The sequence below is a fragment of the Symphalangus syndactylus genome, chromosome 13, assembly GCF_028878055.3.
Source record: "Symphalangus syndactylus isolate Jambi chromosome 13, NHGRI_mSymSyn1-v2.1_pri, whole genome shotgun sequence".
NCBI classification, from domain to species: domain Eukaryota; kingdom Metazoa; phylum Chordata; class Mammalia; order Primates; family Hylobatidae; genus Symphalangus; species Symphalangus syndactylus.
In genome coordinates, this window is record NC_072435.2 from 31,267,550 (window position 1) to 31,295,122 (window position 27,573).

The window sequence follows — 27,573 nt, forward strand, 5'->3', positions numbered from 1 at the left end:
AGAGGAGCTCACAGCCCGGAGTCCAAACCACTGCAGGGAGAGCCGGCGTTTAATTCTCAGGGCTGCGGGCAGAGCCGGGCCTACTGTCCCGGGAGACCCCGGTTGTCGCAGGGTCCAGCGCCGGCGGCTCTGCCAGTCCTCAGTCCCCCTTCCGCGGCAGCCTGGTGCCCGCAGGCCCCGGGTAGGGCAGGCCCAGGGGCGGGTAAAAGGCCTCTGGGAGCGCGGGGCCCGGACCCAACCTCTGCAGGTGCGGGTACACCAGGCCTAGCTCCGCGGGGCCGTAGCGGATGGCGCCGGGCGTGCACAGGCCCCGCACCACCGGCGGCAGGAAGCCCGCGTGCAGGAGGGCGGGCGGGGGGTCCCCGGGAGGAGCCAGGCCCCATGGCCGCACCGGGTCCTGCTTCAGGACCCCTGCCCGGATGACAGAGGTGAACTCGGGCCGCGGTGTGGCCGGGTGGCCGGAGGGATCCTCGTCGCCACTGTCCTCTGAGCCTTTGGTTTCCCTCGGGCCGGGCTCCACTTTGATGCGTTTGCCCTGGGTCTGGGGGGCCTCGTTCTTCGCCGGGGCAGCCTGCTTCCCTTCCGTCGGAGGCTCCGGCTCTGGAAGAGGAAGATGCTGAGGGCCTGTGTGTGTCCCCAGCCCTCAGTCTTCCCATCTGTGGAATGGAGCTGTGCTCAGTGGGCCAGACCTGTAGTTCTCAGCTGGGAGTGGTTTTTTTTTTTTTTTTTTTGAGACGGAGTCTTGCTCTGTCCGCTAGGCTGGAGTGCGCTAGCACCATCTCGGCTCACTGCAACCTCCGTTTCTGGGGTTCAAGCTATTCTCCTGCCTCAGCCTCCCCAGTAGCTGGGATTACAGGCTTGTGCCACCACACCCAGCTAATTTTTCTATTTTAAGTAGAGATGGGGTGTCGCCATGTTGGCCAGACTGGTCTCAAACTCCTGACCTCAGGTGATCCTCCTGCCTCGGTCTCCCAAAGCACTGGGATTACAGGGGTGAGCCACCGTGCCCGGCCAGCTGATGTCCCCAGGAGACACCTGGCAATGTCTGGAGATATTTTGGGGTGTCACAGCCCTGGGGAGGGTACCGTTGGCATCTAGAGGGTAGAGGCCAGGGATGCTGTGAAATAAACCTCCCACAGTGTCCCCTCCAACACAGAATCACCTGGCCCTAAAATGTCAGTAGAGCAGAGATCAAGATACCCTGGTCTAGACCTGTGCTCTTCTATGGAAGTTTCCAGGATAGAGCTTTCTGTGGTAACGGAAATGTTCTACGTCCGCACTGTCCCACGAAGCAGCCACTGGCCACATGTGGCCACTGTGCATGTGAAATGTGGCAGGTGTGAGTGAGGACATGGATTTAAAGTGTTTTTTGTTTTGTTTTGTTTCGCAGGGCAAGGTGGCTCATGCCTGTAATCCCAGCACTTTGGGAGGCCGAGGCGGGAGAATCACCTGAGGTCAGGAGTTCGAGATCAGCCTGGCCAACATGGCGAAACCCTGTCTCTACTAAAAATACTAAATTAGCTGGGCATGGTGGTGGGCGCCTGTAATCCCAGCTACTTGGGAGGCTGAGGCAGAAGAATCACTTGAACCCGGGAGGCGGAGGTTGCAGTGAGCTGAGATTGTGCTATTGCACTCCAGCCTGGGCAACAAGAGTGAAACTCCGTCCACCCAAAAAAATAAATAAAAAAATTTTTTTGAGAAGAGGTCTCACCCCATCACCCAGGCTGGAGTGCAGTACAGCTGTCACAGCTCAGTGCAGCCTCTAACTCCCGGACTCAAGCAATCCTCCCACCTCAGCCTCCCGAGTAGCTGGGACTATGAGTGTGCACCACCACACCTGGCTAAGTTTTAAAATTTTTTGTTGAGACGGGGTCTCACTATGTTGCCCAGGCTTGTCTTGAACTCTTAGGCTAGAGCAATTCTCCTACCTCAGCCTCCCAAAATTCTGGGTTTACAAGCATAAGCCACCATGCCTGGCCTGGATTTTATTATTTTTTTGAGACGGAGTCTCGCTCTGTCACCCAGGCTGGAGTGCAGTGGTGCGATCTCAGCTCACTGCAACCTCTGACTCTTGGGTAGAAGCAACTCTCCAGCCTCAGCCTCCTGAGTAGCTGGGACTACAGGCACGTGCCACCATGCCCAGCTAATTTTTTTTTTTTTTTTTTTAATCTTACTCTGTCACCTAGGTTGGAGTGCAGTGGCATGATCTCGGCTCACTGCAACCTCTGCCGTCCGGGTTCAAGCGATTCTCCTGCCTTAGCCTCCCGAGTAGTTGGGATTACAGGAGCATGGCGCCATGTCCAGCTAATTTTTTGTATTTTTAGTAGAGATGGGGTTTCACCGTATTAGCCAGGATGGTCTCCATCTCCTGACCTTGTGATCTGCCTGCCTTGGCCTCCCAAAGTACTGGGATTACAGGCGTGAGCCAACACCCCCTGCCTGGATTTAAATTTTTTTTCTTTTTTTGAGACAGAGTCTCACTCTGTCGCCAGGCTGGAGTGCAGTGGTGCAATCTCCGCCTCCCGGGTTCAAGCGATTCTCCTGCCTCAGCCTTTCGAGTAGCTGGGATTACAGGCGCGTGCCACCACGCCCAGCTAATTTTTGTATTTTTAGTAGAGACAAGGTTTCACCATGTTGGTCTCGATCTCTTGACCTCGTGATCCACCCGCCTCGGCCTCCCAAAGTGCTAGGATTACAGGCGTGAGCCACCGCACCGGCCTGGATTTTAATTTTAGTTGTATATAAATGGCTGCATGTGGCTAGTGGCTTCTGGAATGGACAGCCAGGACCCAAAGTTTCCTTGGAGCTTCCCAGGGGCCGAGGTGGGAGGTGGGGCTCACCTGTGGGCTCTGGCCCTGGGCTGGATGCCTCCTCACAGGCCACGCTGGCTGGAAGCTGGAAGGCATCCAAAGGAGTTTGGCCACCCTCGGCTTGGCTGGGGAGAAGATGGATGCGGTTAGGAGCCAGCGGTCCTTGGCCTCTCAGGACTCCCTCCTGCTTTACCCAACTTGTGGCAATAAGTGTGGACACCCCCACGGGGAAATGTGGGGTCCCCACCCTGAGGCACTTACAAGGCTAATCACCAGATCCCTAAACTCTGGGCTGATTTCTAGCCTGGCGTGGCCCTCGCTCCTAAGGCCAGACCTGGATAGCCGGTGGCCACCTGGATGTCACCACCTGGGTGTCCTCTGGCACTTCATGCCCATCTGATATCTACATCTTCCTTTCAAACGTGCTGTTCCTCTCAGTAGCCCAAATCCGGGCTCAGCAAAGCCAGAGACCTGGGCAGAAGACGGTCTCCTCCCCTCCTCCCCCATAGGGTCTGGCACTTCCCAGGACTGGCCCCAGCCTCTGCCCTGGTCCTCCAGCGCCCATCTTGTCCCTCAGTGCCTCCTTCATGGCAGCTAGAAGGGTTTATTTTTGTTTGTTTTTGAGATGGAGTCTCACTGTGTCGCCCAGGCTGGAGTGCAGTGGCGTGATCTTGGTTCACTGCAACCTCCGCCTCCTGGGTTCAAGTAATTCTCCTGCTTCAGCCTCCTGAGTAGCTGGGATTACAGGCGCCCACCACCATGCCCAGCTAATTTTTTTTATTTTTAGTAGAGATGAGGTTTCACCATCTTGGCCAGGCTGGTCTTCAACTCCTGACTTCGTGATCCACCCACCTCGGCCTCCCAAAGTGCTGGGATTCCAGGCATGAGCCACTGTGCCTGGCCTAGAAGGGTGTTTTTCCCTTTTTTTTTTTTTTTTTTTCGAGACAGGGTCTCACTCTGTCGCCCAGGCTGGAGTGCAGTGGCACGATCACGGCTCACTGCAGCCTCAACTTCCTGGGCTCAGGTGATCCTCCCACCTCAGCCTCTGGAGTAGCTGGGACCACAGGTGCGTGCCACTGTAACTGGCCAATTTTTAAAAAAATTTTTTAATAGAGATGGGACCTCACTTTGTTGCCCAGGCTGGTCTTCAACTCCTGGGCTCAGGCAAACCACCTGCCTCGGCCTCCCAAATTGTTGGGATTACAGGCATGAGCCACCATGTCTGGTCTAGAGCAGTCTTTCTAAAAAGCAGATCTGACTATGATCCTCTCCAGCCCTAAAGCTTTCTGTGGCTCCCCAGTGCCCCTGCGCCAACAGGCCAGGCCGTCATCTTCAGGCTGGTTGCTCACCGCTTTCTACTTCAGCCCAAGGCGTTACCTTTAGGGTCAGGCTGTTGCTCGGAGCCCTTCCTCTGCTTGGAACACCCCTCCCTGCTTCTTTCCATTAGTTGCTGTGCTCTGTGGGCCTCCCCTGGTAAGAGCCTGCCTGGCTCCCCAGTGCCCCAGAGTCAAGAGTCCAGACCCTCCACCTGAGCCTGAGGAGGCTGTGAGCCTGCCCCTGCCTTCCTCAAAGATACTGTCCCCCTCCCGCTGGCGACTCCTCTCTGTCTCCTGCCAGCAAGACCGTTCCACTCTGGGCCTCTGCTCTCACCATCCTCCCCTCCTTCCCCTTCGTGTCTGCAGACCCCTTGGGCTTGTCCCATTCTAGAAGCCCTCCCCAAAGCACCCCCACCGGAGGTGGGGAGAGACAGCAGGGCCCCGAGTCCCCTGCAGGAGGGGTGGGCACAGCCCTCACCTGAGCACGTGGCTGACCCAAAGCACATGGTGCTCCCCGGGGCTCTTCCCGCTCCCAGCCACCGTGGCCACAGACTGCAGCCACACGAAGCCCCCGGCGCGCTGCAGCCAACGGTAGTAACCAGTCATCACCTGACCCTTGTCCAGCACTGGGCCCAGCCCAGGGAGAGACGGGAAGGGGTGGGGTGGGGTGGGGACAGGGGTGAGACAGAGAGAGCCAGGTGGACAGGAGGAGACAGGTGGAGTGAGAGCAGGGGAGTGGGCAGGGAGACAGTAGGGAGAAGAGAAAAAGGTGAAAGCACAGAGAGGCAGAGTCAGAGAGACAGAGGCAGCCCAGCAGCGAGGCCTCTTGGGTGTTTTGGAGACCCCACAGCCCCCCTGACACCCCCCCACATCCTGAGGCATCGCTCAGTCTCCTTGCTGCTCTTCAGTGCTGAACGGAGTCCCTGGAGCTGTAGGTGCAGCAGGAGGGACTGTGGGCAGCCCTGAAGGACTTCCAGGGACCAGGGAGTGGGGTGCTCGGGTCTGGGGGGTGGTAGGCAGGCTTGGTGGGTGGAGGTGGGTCTCACAGTCCACATGGCTCTGGCGGATCCTGGTGGCGTCCTGTCCGTGGACGAACTGGTAGCAGCTGCGGCCCACCAGCTCTGAGGGCCCCAGGTCCATGTGGTCGCTGACTCTGGGGGGTGACAGAGAAGAGGGGAGGAGTCCAAGACCACGGGGTTGGGGGAGAGGCAGAGTTGGCTCCAGAGTCCCCTGGGGTTCAGACCCTTGCTGTAAAATGGGTGCAGTAACAGTGTTGGCAGGCGCGGTGGCTCACACCTGTAATCCCAGCGCTTTGGGAGGCTGAGGCGTGTGGATCACTTGAGGTCAGGAGTTCGAGACCAGCCTGCCTAAGATGGTGAAACCCTGTCTCTACTAAAAATACAAAAATTAGCTGGTTTTGGTGGTGCACGCTTATAATCCCAGCTACTTGAGAGGCTGAGGCAGGAGAATCACTTGAACCCAGGAGGTGGAGGTCGCAGTGAGCTGAGATTGTGTCACTGCACTCCAGCCTGACAGAGTGAGACTCCATCTCAAAACAAACAAACAAACCACAAAACAGTGTCTCTCCCGGGGTAGCTTTGAGTATTCACGTGGATGCTAAGTGGCAAGGCCTTAGGCACCCTGGAGACCTCAGAGCATGGGACTATTTCAGCACTTAATTTGCCTCCACTGCGGGGTGCAGGAGAGGAAAGGGATGAGAGATGAAAGACCAGAGAAATGGGCTGAGACGGGCCAAGACCTGCAGCCCCAGAAGGAGGGCCCGGACCCAAGACACAGCCCCTCTTCCATCCCCAAAGGCACCCCTGGGCTAGGCCTCCGCCCTGGTCCCCTGCCTTCCCTCCTCCCCATCACCCTGCCCCTCCACTGCTGTTCCGCCTCCCATGGCTCCCCAGTGCCCTACCCTGCAGACCCAGCACTCCCTCTGACTTCCCATGTACCCCCAGATCTCCATTGTGCCCCCAATCCACCCGCCACAGCCCCCAACCCCGGTACCTGCTCTCACAAGCAAGGATGGTGAGACCCAGGCTGAGACGGAAGACGATCATGTGTCCGTGGAGTGGCAGCTCAGCCAGGGGGGCCGGGGGCAACGTGTGCCCGAGGGCCACAAGGCCCAGGGCATGGGCCCGAAGGCGCCCAGTCACGTGGATGACCTGCTGGTGGTGGGCATGGTTGGAGGAGGGGCAAGGTGGGCCGGTGGGGGCAAGAGGACCATCACTGGGCTGGGTTCCCTCTGTCCCCCACAGGTGCTGGAGGACTGGACACTGTGTGACCCCCCAGTCCCATTCCCAGACCCATTTCCCTAAGCCACCGGCAGCCAGGGAAACCACCAGCCTGGTTCCCTCGGTCACCCTCAATCCGGGGACATGGCTGGCTGGAATACAGGAGCCTGACTGCTCACACCCACCTTGTACCCCGAGGCCTTGACGTGCAGCCCCCTCTTGGTGAGCGTGGATTTCATGCGGACAAAGAAGGAGCGCTCCTGGACCAGGGAGGAGGGGGACACCTTGGTGAGGCTGGCCTCTGGGACAGAGAGTGAAGGAAGGTTATGGGGTCCTGAAGAGGAAACACAGGCCACCCTGACCCTTGCAGAGCCAGCCGGACATAGACACAAGATGTCCACTGGGCCACGGCCACACTCAGAGGCATGCCTGATGATTTTGAAAGCTCACGGGGACAGTATGTGGGCTCCCCTATGTGGCAGCCATCTGCATCTTTTCTTTTTTTTTTGAGACTGAATATCACTCTGTTGCCCAGGCTGGAGTGCAGTGGTGCAATCTTGGCTCACTGCAACCTCCGCCTCCTGGGTTCAAGTGATTCTTCTGCCTCAGCCTCCCAAGTAGCTGGGATTACAGGCACATGCTACCACGCCTGACTAATTTTTGTATTTTTAGTAGAGACGGGGTTTTACCATGTTGGCCAGGCTGGTTTCGAACTCCTGACTTCAAGTGATCTGCCCTCCTTGGCCTCCCAAGGTGCTGCAATTACAGGTGTGAGCCACCATGCCTGGTCCCATCCACGTCTTTTTTTTTTTTTTTTTTTTTTGAGCTGGAGTCTCGCTCTGTCACCAGGCTAGAGTGCAGTGGCACGATCTCGGCTCACTGCAACCTCCGTCTCCCCAGTTCAAGTGATTCTCCTGCCTCAGCCTCCTGAGTAGCTGGGATTACAGGCACGCGCCATCACGCCCAGCTAGTTTTTGTATTTTTAGTAGAGACGGGGTTCTGCCATGTTGGCCAGGATGGTCTCGATCTCTTGACCTCGTGATCTGGCCGCCTCGGCCTCCCAAAGTGCTGGGATTATAGGCGTGAGCCACTGCGCCTGGCCCCGTCTACGTCTTTCTAATGCATAAACGTGCCCCGGCCCTCCTCTGCTCTGAACCTGCCATAGCTTCCTGAGGCCTTTAGAGGAAAGCCCACCTCTCATCCTCCAGGTCTCAGCACAGACTTCTCCAAGAAGCCCTCCCTGACCCTCACGCTGGGTCAGCCATCCCCTCTGGGTTCCCCTATCCCAGCCCTGCCCCATCTGGGTTGCCACTGTCTGAGGACAGGTTGGTCTCCCCTCACTGGACTGGGAGCCCCAGGTGGGTGGGGCTGGAGCTGTCATGGTCACTACTATGTCACCAGGACAGGGGCTGGCCCAGAACAGGGGATTGGGGAATAGCAACAAATAAGACTCACAAATCCAGAGCCTTCTGTAACCGCTACAAAACAGTCTTAAAAATATGCTCACACACAGATGACCCTGTGCCTAAAACTCAGGTACAAACACAGTCCCACTCCCCAACAGCCTGCACGTGTTGCAGACATCGCCCCACGCTTGCAAGCACAGCTGATGTCTCAGATGTTTTTGGTGTTAAGCAAACCCAAGATTGGAAAATCCTATTTACAGGATAGTTAGCCTCATAGGCCCCCAACATCTCAGAGCTAAAAAGAGCTGGCAGGGTAATCTGCAGCACCCTCCCTCCCATACACAGTGGGAGTGGAAATTTCCACTGGAGAGAAGGGTTAGGCGTGCTGACCCCAGAGCAGACAGACCTGGGCTGGAATCCAACTCAATCACTTATAGCTGTGTGACCTGGGGCAATTGACTTAACCTCTCTGCGCCGTGCCTCAGTTTTCTGCTGTAAAATGGAGATAACAGTTCTTCCATTGTGGGCCTGTGCTTAGGATCTAATGCAAAATTTTTTTTTTTTTTTTTTGGAGACGGAGTCTCATTTGGAGTGCAATGGCCTGATCTTGGCTCAGTGCAACCTCCACCTCCCAGGTTCAAGCGATTCTCCTGCATCAGCTTCCTGAGATGCTGGAATTACAGGCACCTGCACCACGCCCGGCTAATTTTTGTATTTTTAGTAAAAATGGGGGTTTCACCATGCTGGCCAGGATGGTCTCGAACTCCCGACCTCAGGTGATCCGCCCACCTCGGCCTCCCAAAGTGCTAGGATTACAGGCGTGAGCCACCGCACCCAGCCTTTTTTTTTGGACACGGCTCTGTCACCCAGGCTGCAGTGCAGCGACGTGATCTCCTCACTGCAACCTCTGTCCCCAAGGCTCAAGCCATCCTCCCACCTCCCAAGTAGCTGGGACCACTCCAGCTAATGTTTTTTTCTTTCTTTCTTTCTTTTGTTGTTGTTGTTTTTTTGGAGACAGAGTCTTGGACTTGCCCAGGCTGGAGTGCAGTGGCACAATCTCTGCTCACTGCAACCTCCATCTCCTGGGTTCAAGTGATCCTTCTGCCTCAGCCTCCCGAGTAGCTGGGACTCAGGCACACGCCACCATACCTAGCTATTTTTTTTTTTTTTTTTTTTTTTTTTTTTTTTTGGTATTTTTAGTAGAGATGGGGTTTCACTATGCAAGCCAGGCTGGTCTCAAACTCCTGACTTCCGGTGATCCACCCGCCTCGGCCTCCCAAAGTGCTGGGGCTACAGGTTTGCACCACCACGCCTGGCCTTTTTTGTAATTTTTGTAGAGATGGGGTTTCACTATGTTGCCCAGGCTGGTCTCCAACTGAGCTCAAGTGATCCGCCCCCCTGGGCCTCCCGAAGTGCTGGGGTTACAGGCGCGAGCCGCCGCGCCCGGCCCTAATGTAATTATGTATTTAAAGGCACAGCCCAGTGTATATTCCCAATAAGCCTGCCTTGTTATTTACCTAAGCCTCTCCCAACTCCTTTCAGCAGCCAGGGAGGTCTTTCCGTAGCTCGAATCTTTGGGAGCTTGGCAAGCTTAAGGAGCCAAGTCTCACCGCCTCAATTTATACTCCGATTCCTTTTGCAAAGATTCGTTCTACACAGTTCTAACTTCACTGCTATTTGTATAAACGCGGCATGGCTGGATACAGTACAGCTGGCGTCCCCAGATCTACCCTCAGACTTCATTCTTTAGGGGCCCTTAGAATTACCGATCTCGGGGGTATCTGCAAGCGAAGAGGAAGAGGAGGAGGAAGAGGAGACGGAGGGCGGGGTTGGTGGGCCGGGGGTCGGGGTCCGCAGCCCCAGTTGCTCCAGCACCTCTGAGTGGTCCCCAGGGTGAATGTAGTCGAAGACGCTGCTGCCCGTCATCTCCACCTGCCGGCGAAGGAGGGGAATGCAGGGGGCGGGTGAGGTGCGCGCGCTGTAACTCGCCCGCCCGCTGAGCTCAGCCTTGCCTCATTTGCCTGCACGCAGGTGCACTTCATGCCAGTGTGTTTTTTTAAGAAGAAAAAGAAAAATTACCTTTCAAACGGAAGATACAAACTTAGACTCTTCTCGCTTCATACCCAGTGATTAGTAAGGATTTTTCCCCGCCCACTCTATTAAGGGGCTGTGTGTGGGAGTGGGGTGTGGGTGGGAGGTGTCAGAGCCTCCGTTTACCCAACTCCTGCTTACTCACTGCCACCCCCATACAGCAAACAACTGTGCCTTGGCATGAATCACTGGGTGTCCCAGCAGGAATGAGATTCAAGATACAAACAGAGGAGTGGTTTTTAAGCTCTTAAAGAGTTAGAGCTTTTCAATCAGACACTTCTACATTCAATTCTACCTCGTAAATCTCTCTCCTAGCAGTCCCCTTCTCTCCCTGCCTCCCTCAATGCAGGCCCCCATCTTCTCCCCACTGTGTTTCTGCCCCAGCGTCCTCACTAGTCTTCTGACCTACAGTTCAAAGATGCCTCTGCAAGTTACTTACCTGACCACCATGGCTGCCATGACTCCCATTGCCCCTCAGCTTGGGGGTCACATCCTTCCCTCAGTCCGTTATCCCTCTGGGCTCCGCCCCCTCATTAAATCCTCCCCCTCGCCAGCTTCAACAGCTTCAAGCCTTTCCTTCTTCTTCTTCTTTTTTTTTTTTTTTAGATGGAGTTTTGCTCTTGTTGCCCAGGCTGGAGTGCAATGGCGCGATCTCTGCTCACCATAATCTCCGCCTCCCAGGTTCAAGCGATTCTCCTGCCTCAGCCTCCCAAGAAGCTTGGATTACAGGCATGTGCCAACACATCTGGCTAATTTTGTATTTTTAGTAGAGATGGGGTTTCTCCATGTTGGTCAGGCTGGTCTCAAATTCCCGACCTCAGGTGATCTGCCCGCCTCAGCCTCCTAAAGTGCTGGGTTTACGGGTGTGAGCCACTGCCCCTGGACATTTTTTGTTTTGTTTTGTTTTTGAGATGGAGTTTTGCTCTTGTTGCCCAGGCTGGAGTGGGGTGTCTCACTATGTTACCCAGGCTGGTTTTGAATTCCTGGCCTCAAGTGATCCTCCTGCCTCAGCCTCCCAAAGTGTTGGGATTACAGGCATGAGCCAGCGTGCCCGGCCTCTAAACCTTTAAAATTGTTAAGAAGAAACAAGTGTTGGCAAATATGGTGCATCTGGCCCGCCAGTCATTGGCAAACTGATCTTTCAGCAAACCTGCTTTCCTCAGATCTACTTGTTACTTTAATAGCCCCCCTCAGGCTGGGCGCGGTGGCTCACGCTGTAATCCCAGCACTTTGGGAGGCTGAGGCAGGCGGATCGCCTGAGGTTCAGAGTTCAAGACCAGGCTGACCAACATGAAGAAACCCTGTCTCTATTTACAAAATACAAAATTAGCCAGGCATGGTGGTGCATGTCTGTAATCCCAGCTACTCGGGAGGCTGAGGCAGGAGAATCGCTTGAACCCAGGAGGCGGAGGTTGCAGTGAGCCGAGATCATACCATTGCACTCCAGCCTGGGCAACAAGAGCAAAACTCCGACTCAAAAAAAAAAAAAAAAATAGCCGTCATCAGCCAGGATGGTGGCTCACGCTGTAATCTCAGCACTTTGGGAGGCCGAGGCGGGTGGATCACGAGGTCAGGAGATCTCGACCATCCTGCCTAACATGGTGAAACCCCGTCTTTACTAAAAGTACAGAAAAGTTAGCTGGGTGTGGTGGCAGGCGCCTGTAGTCCCAGCTACTAGGGAGGCTGAGGCAGGAGAATTGTTTGAACCTGGGAGATGGAGGTTGCACTGAGTGGGGATCGCGCCACTGCACTCCAGCCTGGGTGATAGAGCGAGACTCTGTCCCAAAACAAACAAACAAAAAAACAATAGCCCTCCTCTGCCTTTGAGGATGAACCATGCTGGGTGCCGTGTGGGGTGCCAAGGAACACACTTTGGGGACCACAGAGATCCAGTCCATTTTTCTTGCTGCTATGGTGAGACCAGGAGAGAGGAAGGGTATGCATAGGCCTGGCAAGGGAGATGGTGGCTGAGCCAATCCAGGTCCACTGGGGGTCCCTTACCTGTGAGAGACCCAGATAGATGGAGACTGTCTCTGAGATGTAGAGGAATTTTCCTTCCTGGTTCAAGGCGAACACAAAGCCATCCAGGGACTAGAGCCAGGAGAGACAGGGAGGGGGAAGGGGATGACCTGGTGTCCCTCTGTCCAGCCGCCAAGTGGTAAGAGGTTCTGAAACCTGAGTCTCCACCTGAGGTGGACTTTTTTGGTGGTGAGGGGGCTTCAGTGGTCCTCGGAAGGGGCAGGGAGTGGGGGGATCTTGAGCATTCGGCTTCCCAGTCCAGGTACCCCCCACAATGGATGGATGCCGAAGAGGCTGCTGTTCTCCAGAGGCGGCCGCTAGGTGGCAGCAAGGAGCAGCAGGCAGGGAAGGGACCTCACTCACCTGCAAGATGTGACCTCCCAGGTGCTGCTCGAAGACTTCGGAGACCAGCGCTGCGGGGCCGCGGCGGCCTGGGGCTGGGGGCAGGCAGATGGATGGATGAAGCCTGTTAGTCTGGCTGACCCTGCCCAGGGCAGGTCCCCCGGGAGCCAGTCTACAAACCTCCCTCTCTTCCCCTGAGGCTTGTAGGCATCTTGGGGTATCTGGGCACTCATGGGGGAGAGACCTGGGGCGTGGGACACACAGGTGGGTGGGACAGTGAGTGACAGACTGACTCACAGAGACAGATGGGCCAGGGGGTGCATAGAGGGACTCATTCATTCATCCACCCATTCACTCACAAAAGCTCCCTGAATACCTACTCTCCCTATGTCCTGCACTAGGCATTGCTGGGAGTGCAACGGTGACCAGGACAGCCCAGCAACCCCCCCTCCTGCTGGGCTCTCAGACCAGGGGCAGTTGAACAGCAAGCAAGAAACTAACATCTCTGCTTAGGGATCCCATAAAAATAAATAAATAAGAAACCAACAGGCTGGGCGAGGTGGCTCACACCTGTAATCCCAGCACTTTGGGAGGCCGAGGCAGGCAGATCACAAGGTCAGGGGTTCGAGACCAGCCTGGCCAATATGATGAAACCCCGTCTCTACTGAAAATACAAAAATTAGCCGGGTATGGAGGCGGGCGCCTGTAGTCCTGGCTACTCGGGAGGTTGAGGCAGGAGAATCGCTTGAAACCAGGAGGCGGAGGTTGCAGTGAGCCGAGATCACGCCACTGCACTCCAGCCTGGACGACAGTGTGAGAGTCCATCTCAAAAAAAAAAGAAAGAAAGAAAAGAAACCAACAGGCTGGGCGAGGTGGCTCATGCCTGTAATCCAAGCACTTTGGGAGGCCGAGGCGGGTAGATCACTTGAGGTCAGGAGTTTGAGACCAGCCTGGCCAACATGGTGAAACCCGTCCCTACTAAAAACACAAAAAAATTAGCTGGGCATGGTGGCACGGGCCTGTAATTCCAGCTATTTAGGAGGCTAGGTGGGAGGATCGCTTGAACCTGGGAAGCGGAGGTTGCAGTGAGTCGAGATCACGCCACTGCACTGCAGCCTGGGCAACAAAGTGAGACTCCGTCTGTTAAAAAAAAAAAAAAAAAAAAAGACAAAAAGAAAGAAACTAACAAATATGGAATTACCCTTTGTGGCCAGTGCTATGGAGAAGGAAATAGGTGGTGCAAAGTGGAGAGTAATGGGGTTAGGGCTGCTGAAGGAGGGGACATTTGAGCAGACCCGAAGGATGAGAAGGAGGCAGAGAGGAGACTGAAAGATAGAGACAGAGGGATATAAAGGAATAGAAGGAGATAGAGATTTCACAACTCAACAACAAAAAGACAATTCGAAAATGGGCAAAGGGGCCCAGCGTGGTGGCTCACGTCTGTAATCCCAACACTCTGGGAGGCCGAGGTGGGTGAATCACCTGAGGTCAGGAGTTCAAGACCAGCCAACATTATGAAACTCCGTCTCTACAAAAATTAGCAGGGCATGATGGCGGGTGCCTATAATTCCAGCTACTCGGGAGGCTGAGGCAGGATAAATCGCTTGAACCCGGAGGCAGAGGTTGCGGTGAGCTGAGTTAGGGCCATTGCACTGCAGCCTGGGCGACAGAGTGAGACTCCGTCTCGGAAAAAAAAAAAAAAAAAGGCAAAGGGCCAGGTACGGTGGCTCATACCTGTGATCTCAGCACTTTGGGAGGCTGAGGTGGGAGGATTGCTTGAACCCAAGAGATCGAGACTAGCCTGGGCAATGCAGTGAGACACCCATCTTTACAAAAAATATATTTTTAAAAGTGGGCAAAGGACTTGAATAGATTTTTCTCCAAAGAAGATACACAAATGGCCAATAAGCACATGAAAAGATGCTCAACAGCATTAGTCATTAGGAAAATGAAAATCAAAACCACAATGAGACACCACTCCACACCCGCTAGGATGGCTAGCATCAAAAAAAATAGAAAGTGGCCAGGCGCGGCGGCTCATGCCTGTAATCCCAGCACTTTGGGAGGCCGAGGCGGGGGGATCACAAGGTCAGGAGTTTGAGACCAGCCTGGCCAACATGGTGAAATCTTATCTCTACTAAAAATATAAAAATTAGCTGGGCGTGGTGGCATGCACCTATAATCCCAGCTACTTAGGAGGCTGAGGCAGGAGAATCCCTTGAACCCAGGAGGTGGAGCTTGCAGTGAGCCGAGATCACGCCACTACACTCCATCCTGGGTGACAGAGCAAGACTCCATCTCAAGAAACAAACAAACAAAAACAAAACAAAACAAAAAACACAGAAAGTAAGTGTTGGTAAGGATGTGGTGAAATTGGAACCCTCATACATTGCTGGTGGGAATGTAAAATTGTACAGCCACTGTGGAAAACAATTTAATGGTTTCTCAATAAGTTAACATAGAATTATCATACGAGTTAGCAAATCCACTTCTACGTATGTAATCTATGTAATCAAAAGAACAGAAAACAGGCGTTGTAGCATGTACATGCATGTTCATAGCAGCATACTTCACATCATTCAAAAGGTGGAAAACACACAAATGTCCAGCTCATGAATGAATAGATAAAATGGGGAGGCCGGGCGTGGTGGCTCACACTTGTAATCTCAGTGCTTTGGGAGGTGGAGGTGGGTGGATCACCTGAGGTCAGGAGTTCAAGACCAGCCTGGCCAACATGGTGAAACTCCGTCTCTACCAAAAATACAAAAAATTATCCAGGTGTGGTAGCACGTGCCTGTGGTTCCAGCTATTCGGGAGGCTGAGGAGGGAGAATCACTTGAACCCGGGAGGTGGAGGTTGCAGTGAGCCGAGATCCCACCACTGCACTCCAGCCTGGGCAACAAGAGTGAAGCTGCATCTCAATAATAATAATAATAAATAAATAAAAATACTAAGGCCGGGTGCAGTGGTTCACGCCTATAATCCCAGCACTTCGAGAGGCTGAGGTGGGCAGATCGCCTGAGGTCAGGAGTTCGAGACCATCCTGGCCAACATAGTGAAACCCTGTCTCTACTAAAAATACAAAAAAACTAGCAGGGCGTGGTGGCAGGTGCCTGTAATCCCAGCTACTCTGGAGGCTGAGGCAGGAGAATCCCTTGAACCCAGGAGGCAGAGGTTGCAGTGAGCCGAGATTGTGCCATTGCACTCCAGCCTGGGCAGCAAGAGCAAGGTTCCATCTCAAAAAAACAAAAACAAAAACAAACAAAAACTGAAAAAAAAAATAGAGATGGAGAGACAGAGGAAAAGAGATGCAGAGAGAGACAGATGGCAACTGAGACCAAGACAAAGTGAGACCTGTGCCCCCTGCCCCACCCTCCCTACAGTCAGGAGCTAGGACCCCGGACCTTGTGCTGGGGGTAGGCAGAGAACTGGGGGTCCTAGAGCTTGTCCCCACCCAGGACCCCTGGGTGACCCTGACCCTGCAGAGGACAACCCCCGAGGCAGCTCCAACCCAGCGCTGAGAGTGGGGAGCCCAGGAGAGACTCGGTGACCTTGAGGGTCCCCAAGTGCCTTCTTCCTATGGGGCTAAGGGGCCAGGTCTCCTGTCAGGCCCCAGCACTTCCCCTCCCTGGCTGTGTGCCCTGGGACCAGCCTCTCTGCTGCTCTGTGCCTCAGTTTCCTCGTCTGTCAAGCGGGTTTGCCAGGAGCGGTGACTCCCCAGGCTGGTTACGCATTCAGTCCACTTAACAGACAGAAAGGGCCTGGCTGGGGCCTGGCAGAAGCAGATGCTGCGGCACAGAGCCGGGACTGGTATTAATAGTGTGATTACTATTGTTATTACCCGACCATCAAAACACCAGGCGGCGAAACCCCGCCCCTCCCCCATGGGCGCGCAGCCCCCACATCCCCAGCCCCCTCGCGTCTGAGCTGAGCTTCCTCCTCCCAGGAGTACCCCACACCCTCCTGGCTGTTTCTCCCTGCCTCCACCTCCGCCTGGAGCTCCAGGAACAATTACTGGGGGGCTGGGGGGGGTGACGGGGACCCCCTCCCTCAAGATACAGCTCGGAACCAGCCGGGTGACAGGCAGGAACAATGCTGCCTGCTAATTGTCGCAATTTTCCCCTGTCATTTTTGCTAATTCCTTCATTTTCCCTCTCCCAGGATCAGCCTGGGTCAGACTGAACCGCTGCAATTAACAACATTAATGGGCACGTCGGGATTAGGGGGTGTGCTGGGGGGGGGCTTGGGGACCTGCTCTTCCCCATACACGGGTCCGGTCCCCCGTGAAGGGACCCCCAGAGTCTCCTTCTGATCACTGACTGATGTGTCTTTTTACCCCCAGCCTCCACCTCCCGATCCCAACTGCCCGATACCTCCCGCTGTTTCCTTCTCTCCCTCTCCCCTCAAAATGTCCCCACTCCTCTGTCCCCCACATTCAGCAGGAGACTTTTCACCACTTCCACATCCGCCCTCCCATGTCCAGAACCCAAACATCACTCATCCATTTAACAAACACTTGCTGTGATTCTTATCAGCCTGCTCAGTGTCCTCATCTCTTGCACAGAGAGGGAGCACGAGGAGCAGAGAGACGGTAGACCAGAGGCAGAGAGAGGGGGACCCAGGGGCAGAGAGAGGGGGGAACTGGGTGCAGAGAGGGGGGACCTAGGGCAGAGAGAGGGGGGACCTGAGGCAGACAGAGGGGGATCCAGGGGCAGAAGGCAGAAGCCAAGGCCTCTTCCAAGTTCCCAGATCTCCCCCGTCACCTGCCCTTCTCAACTGCCCTGAAGGGATGTGCTGACCCTGGGTCCTGGAGAGGAGAGGCTGGGGCTTCATCACCCAGGGAAGTCATGGAGAGGGGTCCTTCACATGCCCTATTGTCAAAGCGCCACAGGCCTGAGGGCTGCATGGGGGCAAGCACCACGGGGTGGGGCAGTGCTGGGTCACCTTTGCCTTTACTTTCCTCAGCCTCATCTGTAAAATACGTCTACAGTGATAGAGTTGAATGGGCTAGTGCATACAGTAGGTGCCTAATACTGGGAGTCAGGCCACCGTTCTTTTTTTTTTTTTGAGACGGCGTCTAGCACTGACACCCAGGCTGGAGTGCAGTGGCAGGATCTCAGCTCACCGCAACCTCTGCCTCCTGGTTCAAGTGATTTTCCTGCCTCATCCTCCCAAGTAGCTGGGATTACAAGTGACCACCACCACGCCCAGCTAATTTTTGTATTTTTAGTTGAGACGGGGTTTCACCATATTGGTCAGGCTTGTCTTGAACTCCTGACCTCAGGTGATCCACCTGCCTCGGCCTCACAAAGTGCTGGGATTACAGGTGTGAGCCACTGCCCCGGCCGCACTTTTCTTTTCAGTATGACTACAAATAACATCAGGGCACCACTGCCTTTTCGGGTGGTTTCTTGGAGGCCGCCCTCTGTGTCTCTCACACCCACATGCATTTTAAGCAAGTCCCAGGGGTTGGACCTGACCATGTCACCTGTGTTTCACCACCCATGGCCCCAGCCCAGTCTAGCTGCCCTGGCTGGACCACCACGCCCTCATCCTCACTGGGCTCCTACTTCCGCCCTCACCACCTCTGTGGCTCCCCTCTCACTGTGGGTAACAGCCAAACCCCTACCACAGTGCATGAGGCTCTGTACCCAGCAAGCTGATCCCCACCTGCCTCAGGGCCTTTGCACCTGCTGTTCCCTCTGCTGAGTCACTCTCTTCTAGCTTTTCTCACAGCTGCTCCCACACCTCCTTGGAGCCTCAGCTCAAAGATCACTTCCTTGGCTGGGCCCAGTGGCTTACACCTGTAATGCCAACACTTTGGGAGGCTAAGGTGGATGGATCACCTGAGGTCAGGAGTTCAAGACCAGCCTGGCCAACATGGTGAAACCCTGTCTCTACTAAAAATACAAAAATTAGCTGGGCATGGTGGCGTGTGCTTGTAACCCAGCTACTTGGGAGGCTGAGGCAGGAGAATCGCTTGAACCTAGGAAGTGGAGGTTGCAGTGAGCTGAGATTGCACCACTGCACTCCAGCCTGGGTGACAGAGCGAGACTCTGTCTCAAAAAAAAAAAAAAAAAAAAAAAAAAGTTACTTCCTCAGCAAGGATGTGCCTGACCTGTGAGCTAAGAAGTCACCCCTTGTCTGGGCACAGTGGCTCATACCTGTAATCCCAACACTTTGGGAGGCCAAGGTTGGCAAATCACTTGATCCCAGGAATGTGAGACCAGCCTGGGCAACATGGTGAGACCTCATCTCTATAAAAAATGCAAAAAGTAGCTAGGCGTGGTGGCGTGTGCCTGTAGTCCTGGCTACTTGGAAGGCTGAAGTGGGAGGATCTCTTGAGCCTGGTAGGCGGAGGCTGCAGTGAGCAAAGATTGCACCACTGCATCCCAGACTGGGAGACAGAGCAAGACCCTGTTTCAAAAAAATAAAAAAACGGGCCGGGCGCGGTGGCTCACACCTGTAATCCCAGCACTTTGGGAGCCTGAGGCAGGCGGATCACCTGAGGTTGGGAGTTTGAGACCAGCCTGACCAACATGGAGAAACCCCGTCTCTACTAAAAATACAAAATTAGCCGGGTGTGGTGGCACATGCCTGTAATCCCAGCTACTAGGGAGGCTGAAGCAGGAGAACTGCTTGAACCCCGGAGAAGGAGGTTGCGGTGAGCCGAGATCGCGCCATTGCACTCCAGCCTGGGCAACAAGAGCAAAACTCCATCTATAAATAAATAAATAAATAAAGATGTCACCCCTCCTTCCCTCAACTGTCACAGTCACTCAACAATTTAGTAAGCCCTCATTGTGTCCCAGATGCTATTCCAGGCTCAGCAACCAAGGGGCTGTTGGTGAATGACACAAAATAACAAGATAAATACAGAGAGTGTCAGATGACAATAAGTGCTATGGGAAGAAAGAAGGCCGTAAAAGCCGGGCGCGGTGCCTCACGCCTGTCATCCCAGCACTTTGGGAGGCTAAGGAGGTCAGGAGTTCGAGACCAGCCTGGCTAACATGGTGAAACCCCGTCTCTACTAAAAATACAAAAAATTAGCCGGGCGCGGTGGCAGGCGCCTGTAATCCCAGCTACTCGGGAGGCTGAGTCAGGAGAACTGCTTGAACCCAGGAGGCGGAGACTGCAGTGAGCAGAGATTGCAACACTGCACTCCAGCCTGGGCAACACGAGCAAAACTGCGTTTCAAAAAAAAAAAAAAATCAATAGGGAATGCTGACATGAGATTTAGGCTGTCTCCTCTCCAGACTCAGAGGCTCAGGGCTAGACCTGAACATCTGCTGTCCCATTTCACAGATGGTGGACTGAGGCCTAGAGAGGCAGAGACCTAGAACCCATCCCTGTAGACCTACAGACCATGTATGATGGTTGAGAGGCGGCCTTTGGGGCCAGGTCATCTGTGTTTGAATCCCAGCTGTGCGACCTTGGGCAAACACTTCTGTAACTTGGGAATCATAATAGTGCCTCCCTCTGAAAAAGAAAGTTATTTTGTATACAGGGCTTATCCCAGGGTCTGATGCATGCATTCTGTACGATTACTATTATTATTTTAGGTACTGGGTCTTGCTCTGTTGCCCAGGCTGGAGTGCAGTGGCATGATCACGGCTCACTGCAGCCTCGACCTCCTCAGCTCAAGCAATCCTCCCACCTCATCCTCTTCAGTATCAGGGACTACAGGCGGGTGCCACCAAACCTGGCTAATTTATTTATTTATTTTTATTTTTATATATTTTTTGAGACGGAGTCTTGCTCTGTCACCAGTCTGGAGTGCAATGGCACGATCTCGGCTCACTGCAATCTCCACCTCCTGGGTTCAAGTGATTCCCCTGCCTTAGCCTCCGGAGTAGCTGGGACTACAGGCACATACCACCACACCCAGCTAATTTTTTGTATTTTAGTAGAGACGAGATTTCACCATGTTGGCCAGGACGGTCTCAAATTCCTGACCTCGTGATCTGCCCACCTCGGCCTCCCAAAGTGCTGGGATTACAGGCGTGAGCCACCGCGCCCGGCCAATATTTTTATTTTTGTAGGGACAGAGTTTTGTTATATTGCCCAGGGTTTTGCTATGTTGCCCTGGCTGGCCTCGAACTCCTGGCCGGTCTCGAACTCCTGGCCTAAAGCGATCCTCCCACCTTGGTGCCCCAAAGTGCTGGGATTACGGATGTGAGCCATGGTACCCAGCTTATTACTGAGGAGGGCATGGGAGTCCCCTCCCCTTCAGAGAGTGTGACCGGCAGTGCTCTGCTCTGTGGCTTCAGCTAAAACGCTGTCCTCAGCTCCTCCTCTGAACTATGGAAGCAGGTGCTTCGCCTCTTGTTAGGGACCCTGTAGAGCTAGAAATGCCCCTGACCCCCGATTTCCCAATTTTGGGACTATAGGAGTCCACGCAGTACCAAGCCCCCCCACACTGTCCTGACCCTACTTCCACTTGGCACCGTGGTCCAGGTGGGGTCGATTAAGTCCATGCTCTTCCACGTCAGTGCTGTGACCTCAGACAGCCCCTGATGCCTCTGAGCCCCGGAATGCCCATCCAGGTAATGGGGGGCTGGACGCCGCCGGGGCTCTCTTAGCCCCCCTTTCCCCCCTCCAGCTCGGGGACAATAGACAAGATGTTTATCCCCCGCCGGCGCACATGTTGTTCGCGGTAATGACAGTAATCAGCGGCGCTAATGCCGCATTCTCTCCGCGCCAGTCAATTCGCCTAATTACCGCCTGGGAAGCCGGATTATTTAAATTTAAATGGTGATTTATTGCGAGCTTAATCAATGCTATTTTCTCTCCCCCCCTCTTCCCCTGGGACGGGGCAGGAGGGGAATTGGAGCCCCTCCAACCCCACCCTAAGGACACCCTCTTCTCCTGGAGGGGTGGGGACAGGGGTAGCCTGGGGTGCCCTGAGACTTCAGATAAACACCACTCACACTGCCTTATCCTCATAACCTCAAAGCTGTAACCAACACATAAAATAGAAGTAATAATAATATAACAACACTTCTATGTCTCAGTAATAAAGTCTGAGTAATAATAATAAACTTAGATATTTATCTGTATCTTACAGAGTTTATATTTTTACATATTCTAGATTATATTCCTTTGCCTATTTCTTTATTGTGTCTTGGCCACTAGGATGCCAGCCGCTCCGGGGCAGGGACTTTTGTCTAGTTTGTTTCTCCTGCTGGATCCCAGCGCTCAGAAAAGTGCCAGACAGGCAGGAGATGCTCCAGAAGCGGCAGCCCCCCCGGCCCCTCTTCCACGCCCCGAACCCCTCCAGCAGCCCTGCAAGGTCACTGCTGATAACAGCATTGGCCGCATAGCGGTGGCTTGCTCTTAGCTAGGCACTTCCAGGGACTTTGCAAATATGACTTGGTTGATTCTCTGCTCAGCCCCCTGGGGGAGGTTGGACCGTTTTTTCCCACTTCACATTAAGGCACAGAGAAGTGAGGCGACCTGCCTGGGGTTGCAAAGCTGGGGCGTCGCTGCGCGGCGACAGGAACCCTGGAGCATCTTCCTGAAGTTCCCCATCTCATCTGCCACATCATACTGTCTCCCTCTTGCTCCTCCAGCTGGGGGCTCAGACTGTACAGTCCTTGCGTCCCCGCCGGGGCCCCTCAGGTCTGGGTCCAGGGTATCTCGCCCATTAGCGAATGGGCGTCCCAAGCCAGGGTGAGTCCCCTCTGTCCCGCTCATGCTGCTGGGAGTTTCTTTGGTTGTAATAATGATTCCTCTCCTCTAATAAAAATATAGGAATAGCATTTACCAGTGACCACTAGCACTGCCAGGGCCTTGTTTAGGGCAGAATTCACGAAATCTTCCCAACCTCTTGCGCCCATTTGACAGTTTAATAAACTGAGGCTTGGAGAGCAGAAGCCACCTGATAGGAACACGCAAAGGTCCTGGCTGACTCCAGAGACAAGCATCTGGGCGAGGGCAGCTCCGCAGCTCAGATCCGGGCTGCAGTGACTCCGCCTGGAGGACCCTGGGACCCTCGCCCCGCGCATGCGCACTCACCGAGGCCAGCTGGCGGCCCCGCGGCTCTCAGCCCCCAGGGCGGCGCCCCCAGCGCGGCGAACCTGCGCAGGCGGAGGTAGGTGACGCTGAGGCGCACGATGGAAGCCTTGTCCAGCTGGCTGGAGATGGCGCCGGGCAGCGGGAGAAGCTTGGCCAGCTCGAAGAACTCCAGGTTCTCCTTCCCGCGCCGCGAGCGCGCCGCGTTCCGGGACTTCTCCTTGCGCTGCGCCTGCAGGCTGGGCGGGCGGCGCGGAGGAGGTGTCGGCGGGGCCTAGGGGCTCAGGGGCTTGGGAACTGGGGGCGAGCCCCGCCTCCCGGGGCCTTGGGAACCGGACGGGACCTTGGGAGTGGATTCCACATCTCTGGAGGTGGGAGCAGACCGGAGTGTGGATTCTACACTCCGACCCAGGGACAGAACCTCGAATGTCAATTCTGGGGGGAAGGAGGAGGAAGGGCGAGAGATTAAAGGTGTTGGGCGTGAATTCTGAGGACCCGGACTAGAAGCAGAACGCAGAGGACCGGGCTCAGGACGGTAGTTAACTCAAGGTAAGACCTTCTAGCCCTAAGGGGCGGGTCAGGGAGCTGGGTGCGAACTGCCCCTTGGCACGGGGACAGAACATCGGGTGTGAATTGGCCCTGGGGACACCTCCCCGGGGGCGGGGCCGCGATCAGGGGGGCGGGGCTTTGCTCACCACGGTCCGGACGGCGCCTTGACCATCAGCCCGGGTAGAAAGTCCCAGGGGACGCTGGCGCCGCGGCCTCCCACGCATTTGACCTCGCTTCCGCCGCCACTGCCGGGATAGGGGGCCGCCATCTCCGGGGGGGCTCGCTCAGGCGGGATCCGAACCCCGAGTCTCCTGCAGCGGGAGGGGGCCAGGGGCAGCGCTCAATGCCCTCGGGAGACCTTCTAGGGAAACTGAGATCCGTGCCGGGCTCAGGGTCCCAGCAAGGAGCTGGGGGGGGGGGGGGCTGGGTGGTGCCTCAGTTTCCCCTCCCTGGAGGCCTCAGCTCCCACCCTAGCCGGCCCGGGGCTGGCGCTCCGGGTGAGGACGTGCCCCGCCGCCGCCTCCCCCGCGCCGCCCGCCAGCGCGCCCGCCTCACGCCCGCGCCGGGCCGGCTCCCGCATACCAATGGGCGCACGCGGCGCGCATACGGATCGAACCGGCCCGCGCGCTGCGTGCCAAGCATGCCCAAGCCGGGCGGGGGGCGGGCGCCTCCCGGGCCAGGCACGCACGCCCCAGCCCCCGGAGCCCTCTGTCCCGAGGACCCGCCCCCCAAGCCCATCCCCGGTGTCTGACTCCCCGGATCTGTACCCTGTTTTCTCGGCTGGGCTAAGGAGGCAGGGGGCAGAGGGCAGGGACCCCCGTCCTGTGTCCTGCCTAGGGATCCCCCCCAGCCTCTCGGGGTGGCGCCACGTGTTCGGACCGCCACATCCCCACGACCACAACTTCCTCCCTGAAGACCCCGGCGCGCGAGCCCCAGCCCCGGACGCAGCCGCCACAGCCTCTGCCCCAGGACGCCCCCAGGATTGACCCGACACGCGGGGCCCAGGTGTCCTGGTCTCCTGATCCCCTAACGTTTTCACTTAGGTCTTCATTCCTCCAGGACCAGGCGTTCAGAACACCCCCTAACCCCAGGAACCAGGCCGCCCCCAAACCTCCCAGCCAGGTGTCCAGATGCCCCAGACCCCCGTGTCCAGGTCTCCCAACCCCAGATTTCTCCAGGACCCAAACATCCGTGCGTCCCTTCCCCCAGACTCGGGATAACCTCGTCCCGACCCCCTAGCCCCCAGGACACTGGAGTTCCAGCCCCCATTCCTCTGGGACCCAGAAGTCCCCCTCCTGCCAGCCCGCAAGCTTCCCCTACCCGCAGGACCGCCAGTCCGATTACTTGGCCGCAGAGCAGGCTCCGGGCGCGGCGTGGGGCCGGCCGGGCGGCGCGGAGGGGCCGCTCCATAGACCCCGGGGCGCGCAGGGCGCAGAGGGACGCGCGGGCTGTGGCGCCCGGCTCTCGGCGCCCACCTCGGCCTCGCAGACTTGGAGACGCGCGACCAGCGCGGCGGGCGGGGGCGGGGTCTGCCGGAGCCCCGCCCACCGCGTCTCCGCCCCCGGACCCGCCCCGCTCGCCTTTCCCTGGTAGGGGTTCCAGCTACCCTGGGGTCCGAGTTCCCTTGCCCCACGGTAACGCCGGGAGTCAGAATGTAGCACCTCGGATCGGAGCTTCCCCACTCCAAGAGAGGAACAGCGGAGTCCGGGCACTGTCTACACCCCTTCAGGAGGCACCTAGTGCCCCAGCAGCCCCTCGGGACAAGACAGGTACCCTGCACCCGAGCCCCATGTACGAGTGGAGACTCAGACGTCAGTGCTCCCTCCAGGGACACAAATCCAGAATTCGAGACCCTCCGTTTCCGGGAGAGAACTCCTGGGTGTCAGCACACTCTCGCCCCACAGGGCTGGGACTTCGCATCCAAACCCAACCCGCCTGTCAAGGGGGACATACTCCTCCCTCGTCAGGGACCAGGATCCAGCTCTCTAAGGAGCTCCAGAGACCAGGATCCTGGCGTCTTATCTCCATCCCCCGCCGCAGGGACGGGAACCCTGACATCCAAGCTCCCCATTAGATCGTAAATGGGAACTTAGGGGTTGTAGCACCTCACACAGAGGACGGGGACCCAGGCGTCCAAGCCAGGCCTTCCCCAGTCTGATAGGAGGTCCTACAGTTCCCCTAGCTCCTTCCCTCCATGCAGTCCCCACTTCCTGTTCTCAGGGTGCTCCCTGGCATGGGGGTCTCCAGGCACTTAAAAGCCTCTACATGACCTCAACATGGGGAATGAAAATGGAGCTAGGGGCCGGGCGCGGTGGCTTACACCTGTAATCCCAGCACCTTGGGAGGCCAAGGCGGGTGGATCATCTGAGGTCAGGAGTTCAAGGCCAGCCTGGCCAACATAGTGAAACCCTGTCTCTACTAAAAATACAAAAATTAGCCAGGTGTGGTGGTGGGCGCCTGTAATCCCAGCTACTTGGGAGGCTGAGGCAGAAAAATCACCTGAACCTGGGAGGCGGAGGTTGCAGTGAGCCGAGATCCTGCCACTGCACTCCAGCCTGGGCCAGAGAAGGAGAGTCCATCTCAAAAAAAAAGAAAGAAAAGAAAAGAAAAAGAAAATGGAACAGGGAGTCTTAGAAGAGGCATACAGTCAGGGGCTTGCAGGGAGCACGCGCTGGCCTTTGGTTGGGCAGATGGGGAAACTGAGGCACACAAACACCCGTGTGCATGTGCTCACAAGAACACACAAACTCATTCATGGTCCTCATAGTTAACACTTAAGGGAGTGCTTGTTTTTTGCTAATACTTTATTTTATAGCAAGATTCTGAGATGGGCTGTGTTACTAGACCCACTTTACAACTAGGGAAACCGAGACATGGGGAAGTGATATAGCCTGGTGATAGTGGCCTCTCAGACAATAGTTCCTTATTTATCCCCAGAGAGACTTGCTAGGGTTTCAGGGCAAGGATTCAAGCTCAGATCATGGGCTCCTGTCTCCTGACAGCACTTCCTGGCTGGGCAGGTGCTATGCCAGCCATGAGAGGTGCACTTGTGCCATTAATTAATTATTTAATTATTCTTGAGACACAGTCTTCTCACTCTGTCACCCAGGCTGCACGATCACTGTTCACTGCAGCCTTGAACTCCCAGGCTCAAGAGATTCTCCCACCTAGCCTCCTAAGTGGCTGGGACTACAGGTATGCACCACCCCACCCAGCTATTTTTTAAAAATGTTTTGTTGGCCGGGCGCGGTGGCTCATGCCTGTAATCCCAGCACTTTGGGAGGCTGAGGCGGGTGGATCACCTGATGTCAGGAGTTCAAGACCAGCCTGGCCAACATGGTGAAACCCCATCTCAACTAAAAATACAAAAATTAGCTGGACACAGTGGCGTGCACCTGTAGTCCCAGCTACTCAGGAGGCTGAGGCTGAAGAATTGTTTGAACCTGGAAGGCGGAAGTTGCAGTGAGCTGAGATCATGCCACTATACTCCAGCCTGGGAGACAGAGCGAGACTCCGTCTCAAAAAAAAAAAAATAATAAGTTTTGTAGAGAGAGAGTCTTGCTATGTTGCCCAGGCTGGTCTTGAACTCCTGGCTTCAAGCAGTCCTCCTGCCTCGGTCCTCCTGCCTCAGCCTCCCAATGTGCTGGGATTATAGCGTAAGCCAGGTCCCCCAGCCTGGGCTGTATTTATTTATGATTGCACATACACACGGATTTTTTTTTTTTTTTTTGAGTTGGAGTCTCGCTTTCTCACCCAGGCTGGAATGCAGTGGCAGGATCTCGGCTCACTGCAACCTCCACTTCCCAGGTTCAAGCGATTCTCCTGCCTCAGCCTCCTGAGTAGCTGGGATTACAGGTGTGTGCCACCACGCCTGGCTAATTTTTGTATTTTTAGTAGAGATGGGGTTTCACCATGTTGGTCAGGCTGGTCTCAAACTCTTGACCTCGTTGTGACCTGCCCGCCTCAGCCTCCCAAAGTGCTGGGATTACAGGCGTGAGCCACCACACCTGGCCTACACATGGATTTTGTGAGGTTAAGAGTCTAATTGGTGGTGTTGAAACCTCAGCTCTGCCATTTACTGCTGTGTGACTCTGGGCAAGTAACTCCACCTCTCTGGGCCTTCGTTTTCTCCCTTGTAGAATGGGGATATTTTAATTCTAGTACCCACCTCATAGCATCATAGTGAAGATAAAATAAGTTTATTTTAGAAGGTCTCAATGTGACCTCAGAACTGGTCCCTGAGAACCTCTTTGGTGTGCTGGGTCAAATTTTCATACCGAGACATTTTCTGCCTTTTTCACTTCATTCTGTTGTCTGGTGGAGATTTCCAGATGCTGTGTGATGCGTGATACCACAACAGACCAAATGCAGAAGCAGCTGTGAGGTCCAGCCATCTTCTTCTTACTGTTTTTCTTTCTTTCTTTCTTTCTTTCTTTCTTTCTTTCTTTCTTTCTTTCTTTCTTTCTTTCTTTCTTTCTTTTTCTTTCTTTCTTTCTCTTTCTTTCTTTCTCTTTCTTTCTTTCTTTCTTTCTCTTTCTTTCTTTCTTTCTTTCTTTCTCTTTCTTTCTTTCTCTCTCTTTCTTTCTCTCTTTCTTTCTTTTTCTTTCTCTCTCTTTTTCTTTCTTCTTTCTTTCTCTCTCTTTCCTTTCTCTTTCTTTCTTTCTTCTTTCTTTTTCTTTCTTTCTTTCTTGTATTTCTCTCTTTCTTTCTTTTTTTTTTTTTGAAGTCTTGCTATGTTGCCCAGGCTTGTCTTGAACTCTTGGCTTCAAACAGTCTTCCCACCTCA

At 55.1% G+C, this 27,573-nt stretch overlaps 1 protein-coding gene across 1 annotated transcript; it reads right to left on the reverse strand.

The window, feature by feature from the left end:
- Positions 1–21: 21 nt before the first annotated feature.
- On the reverse strand, positions 22–27,358 carry NPAS1 (neuronal PAS domain protein 1). Its single transcript, XM_055237492.2, has 12 exons — positions 26,956–27,358; positions 22,934–23,098; positions 22,242–22,477; positions 12,246–12,319; positions 11,865–11,954; positions 9,539–9,704; positions 6,552–6,667; positions 6,140–6,297; positions 5,173–5,279; positions 4,605–4,752; positions 2,841–2,935; positions 22–600 (listed from the first exon to the last, which is right to left on the reverse strand). The coding sequence occupies exons 1-12, from the start codon at positions 26,958–26,960 to the stop codon at positions 140–142; spliced, it is 1,821 nt and encodes a 606-aa protein (XP_055093467.1). The 5' UTR covers positions 26,961–27,358; the 3' UTR covers positions 22–139.
- Positions 27,359–27,573: the final 215 nt, after the last annotated feature.

Coding starts and splice junctions, on each gene's coding strand:
- NPAS1 (XM_055237492.2), bottom strand. Junction 22,478..22,933: donor AAGGCGCCGTCCGGACCGTG/GTGAGCAAAGCC, acceptor CCGCCCGCCCAG/CCTGCAGGCGCAGCGCAAGG. Junction 9,705..11,864: donor TCTATCTGGGTCTCTCACAG/GTAAGGGACCCC, acceptor CTTCGCCGGCAG/GTGGAGATGACGGGCAGCAG.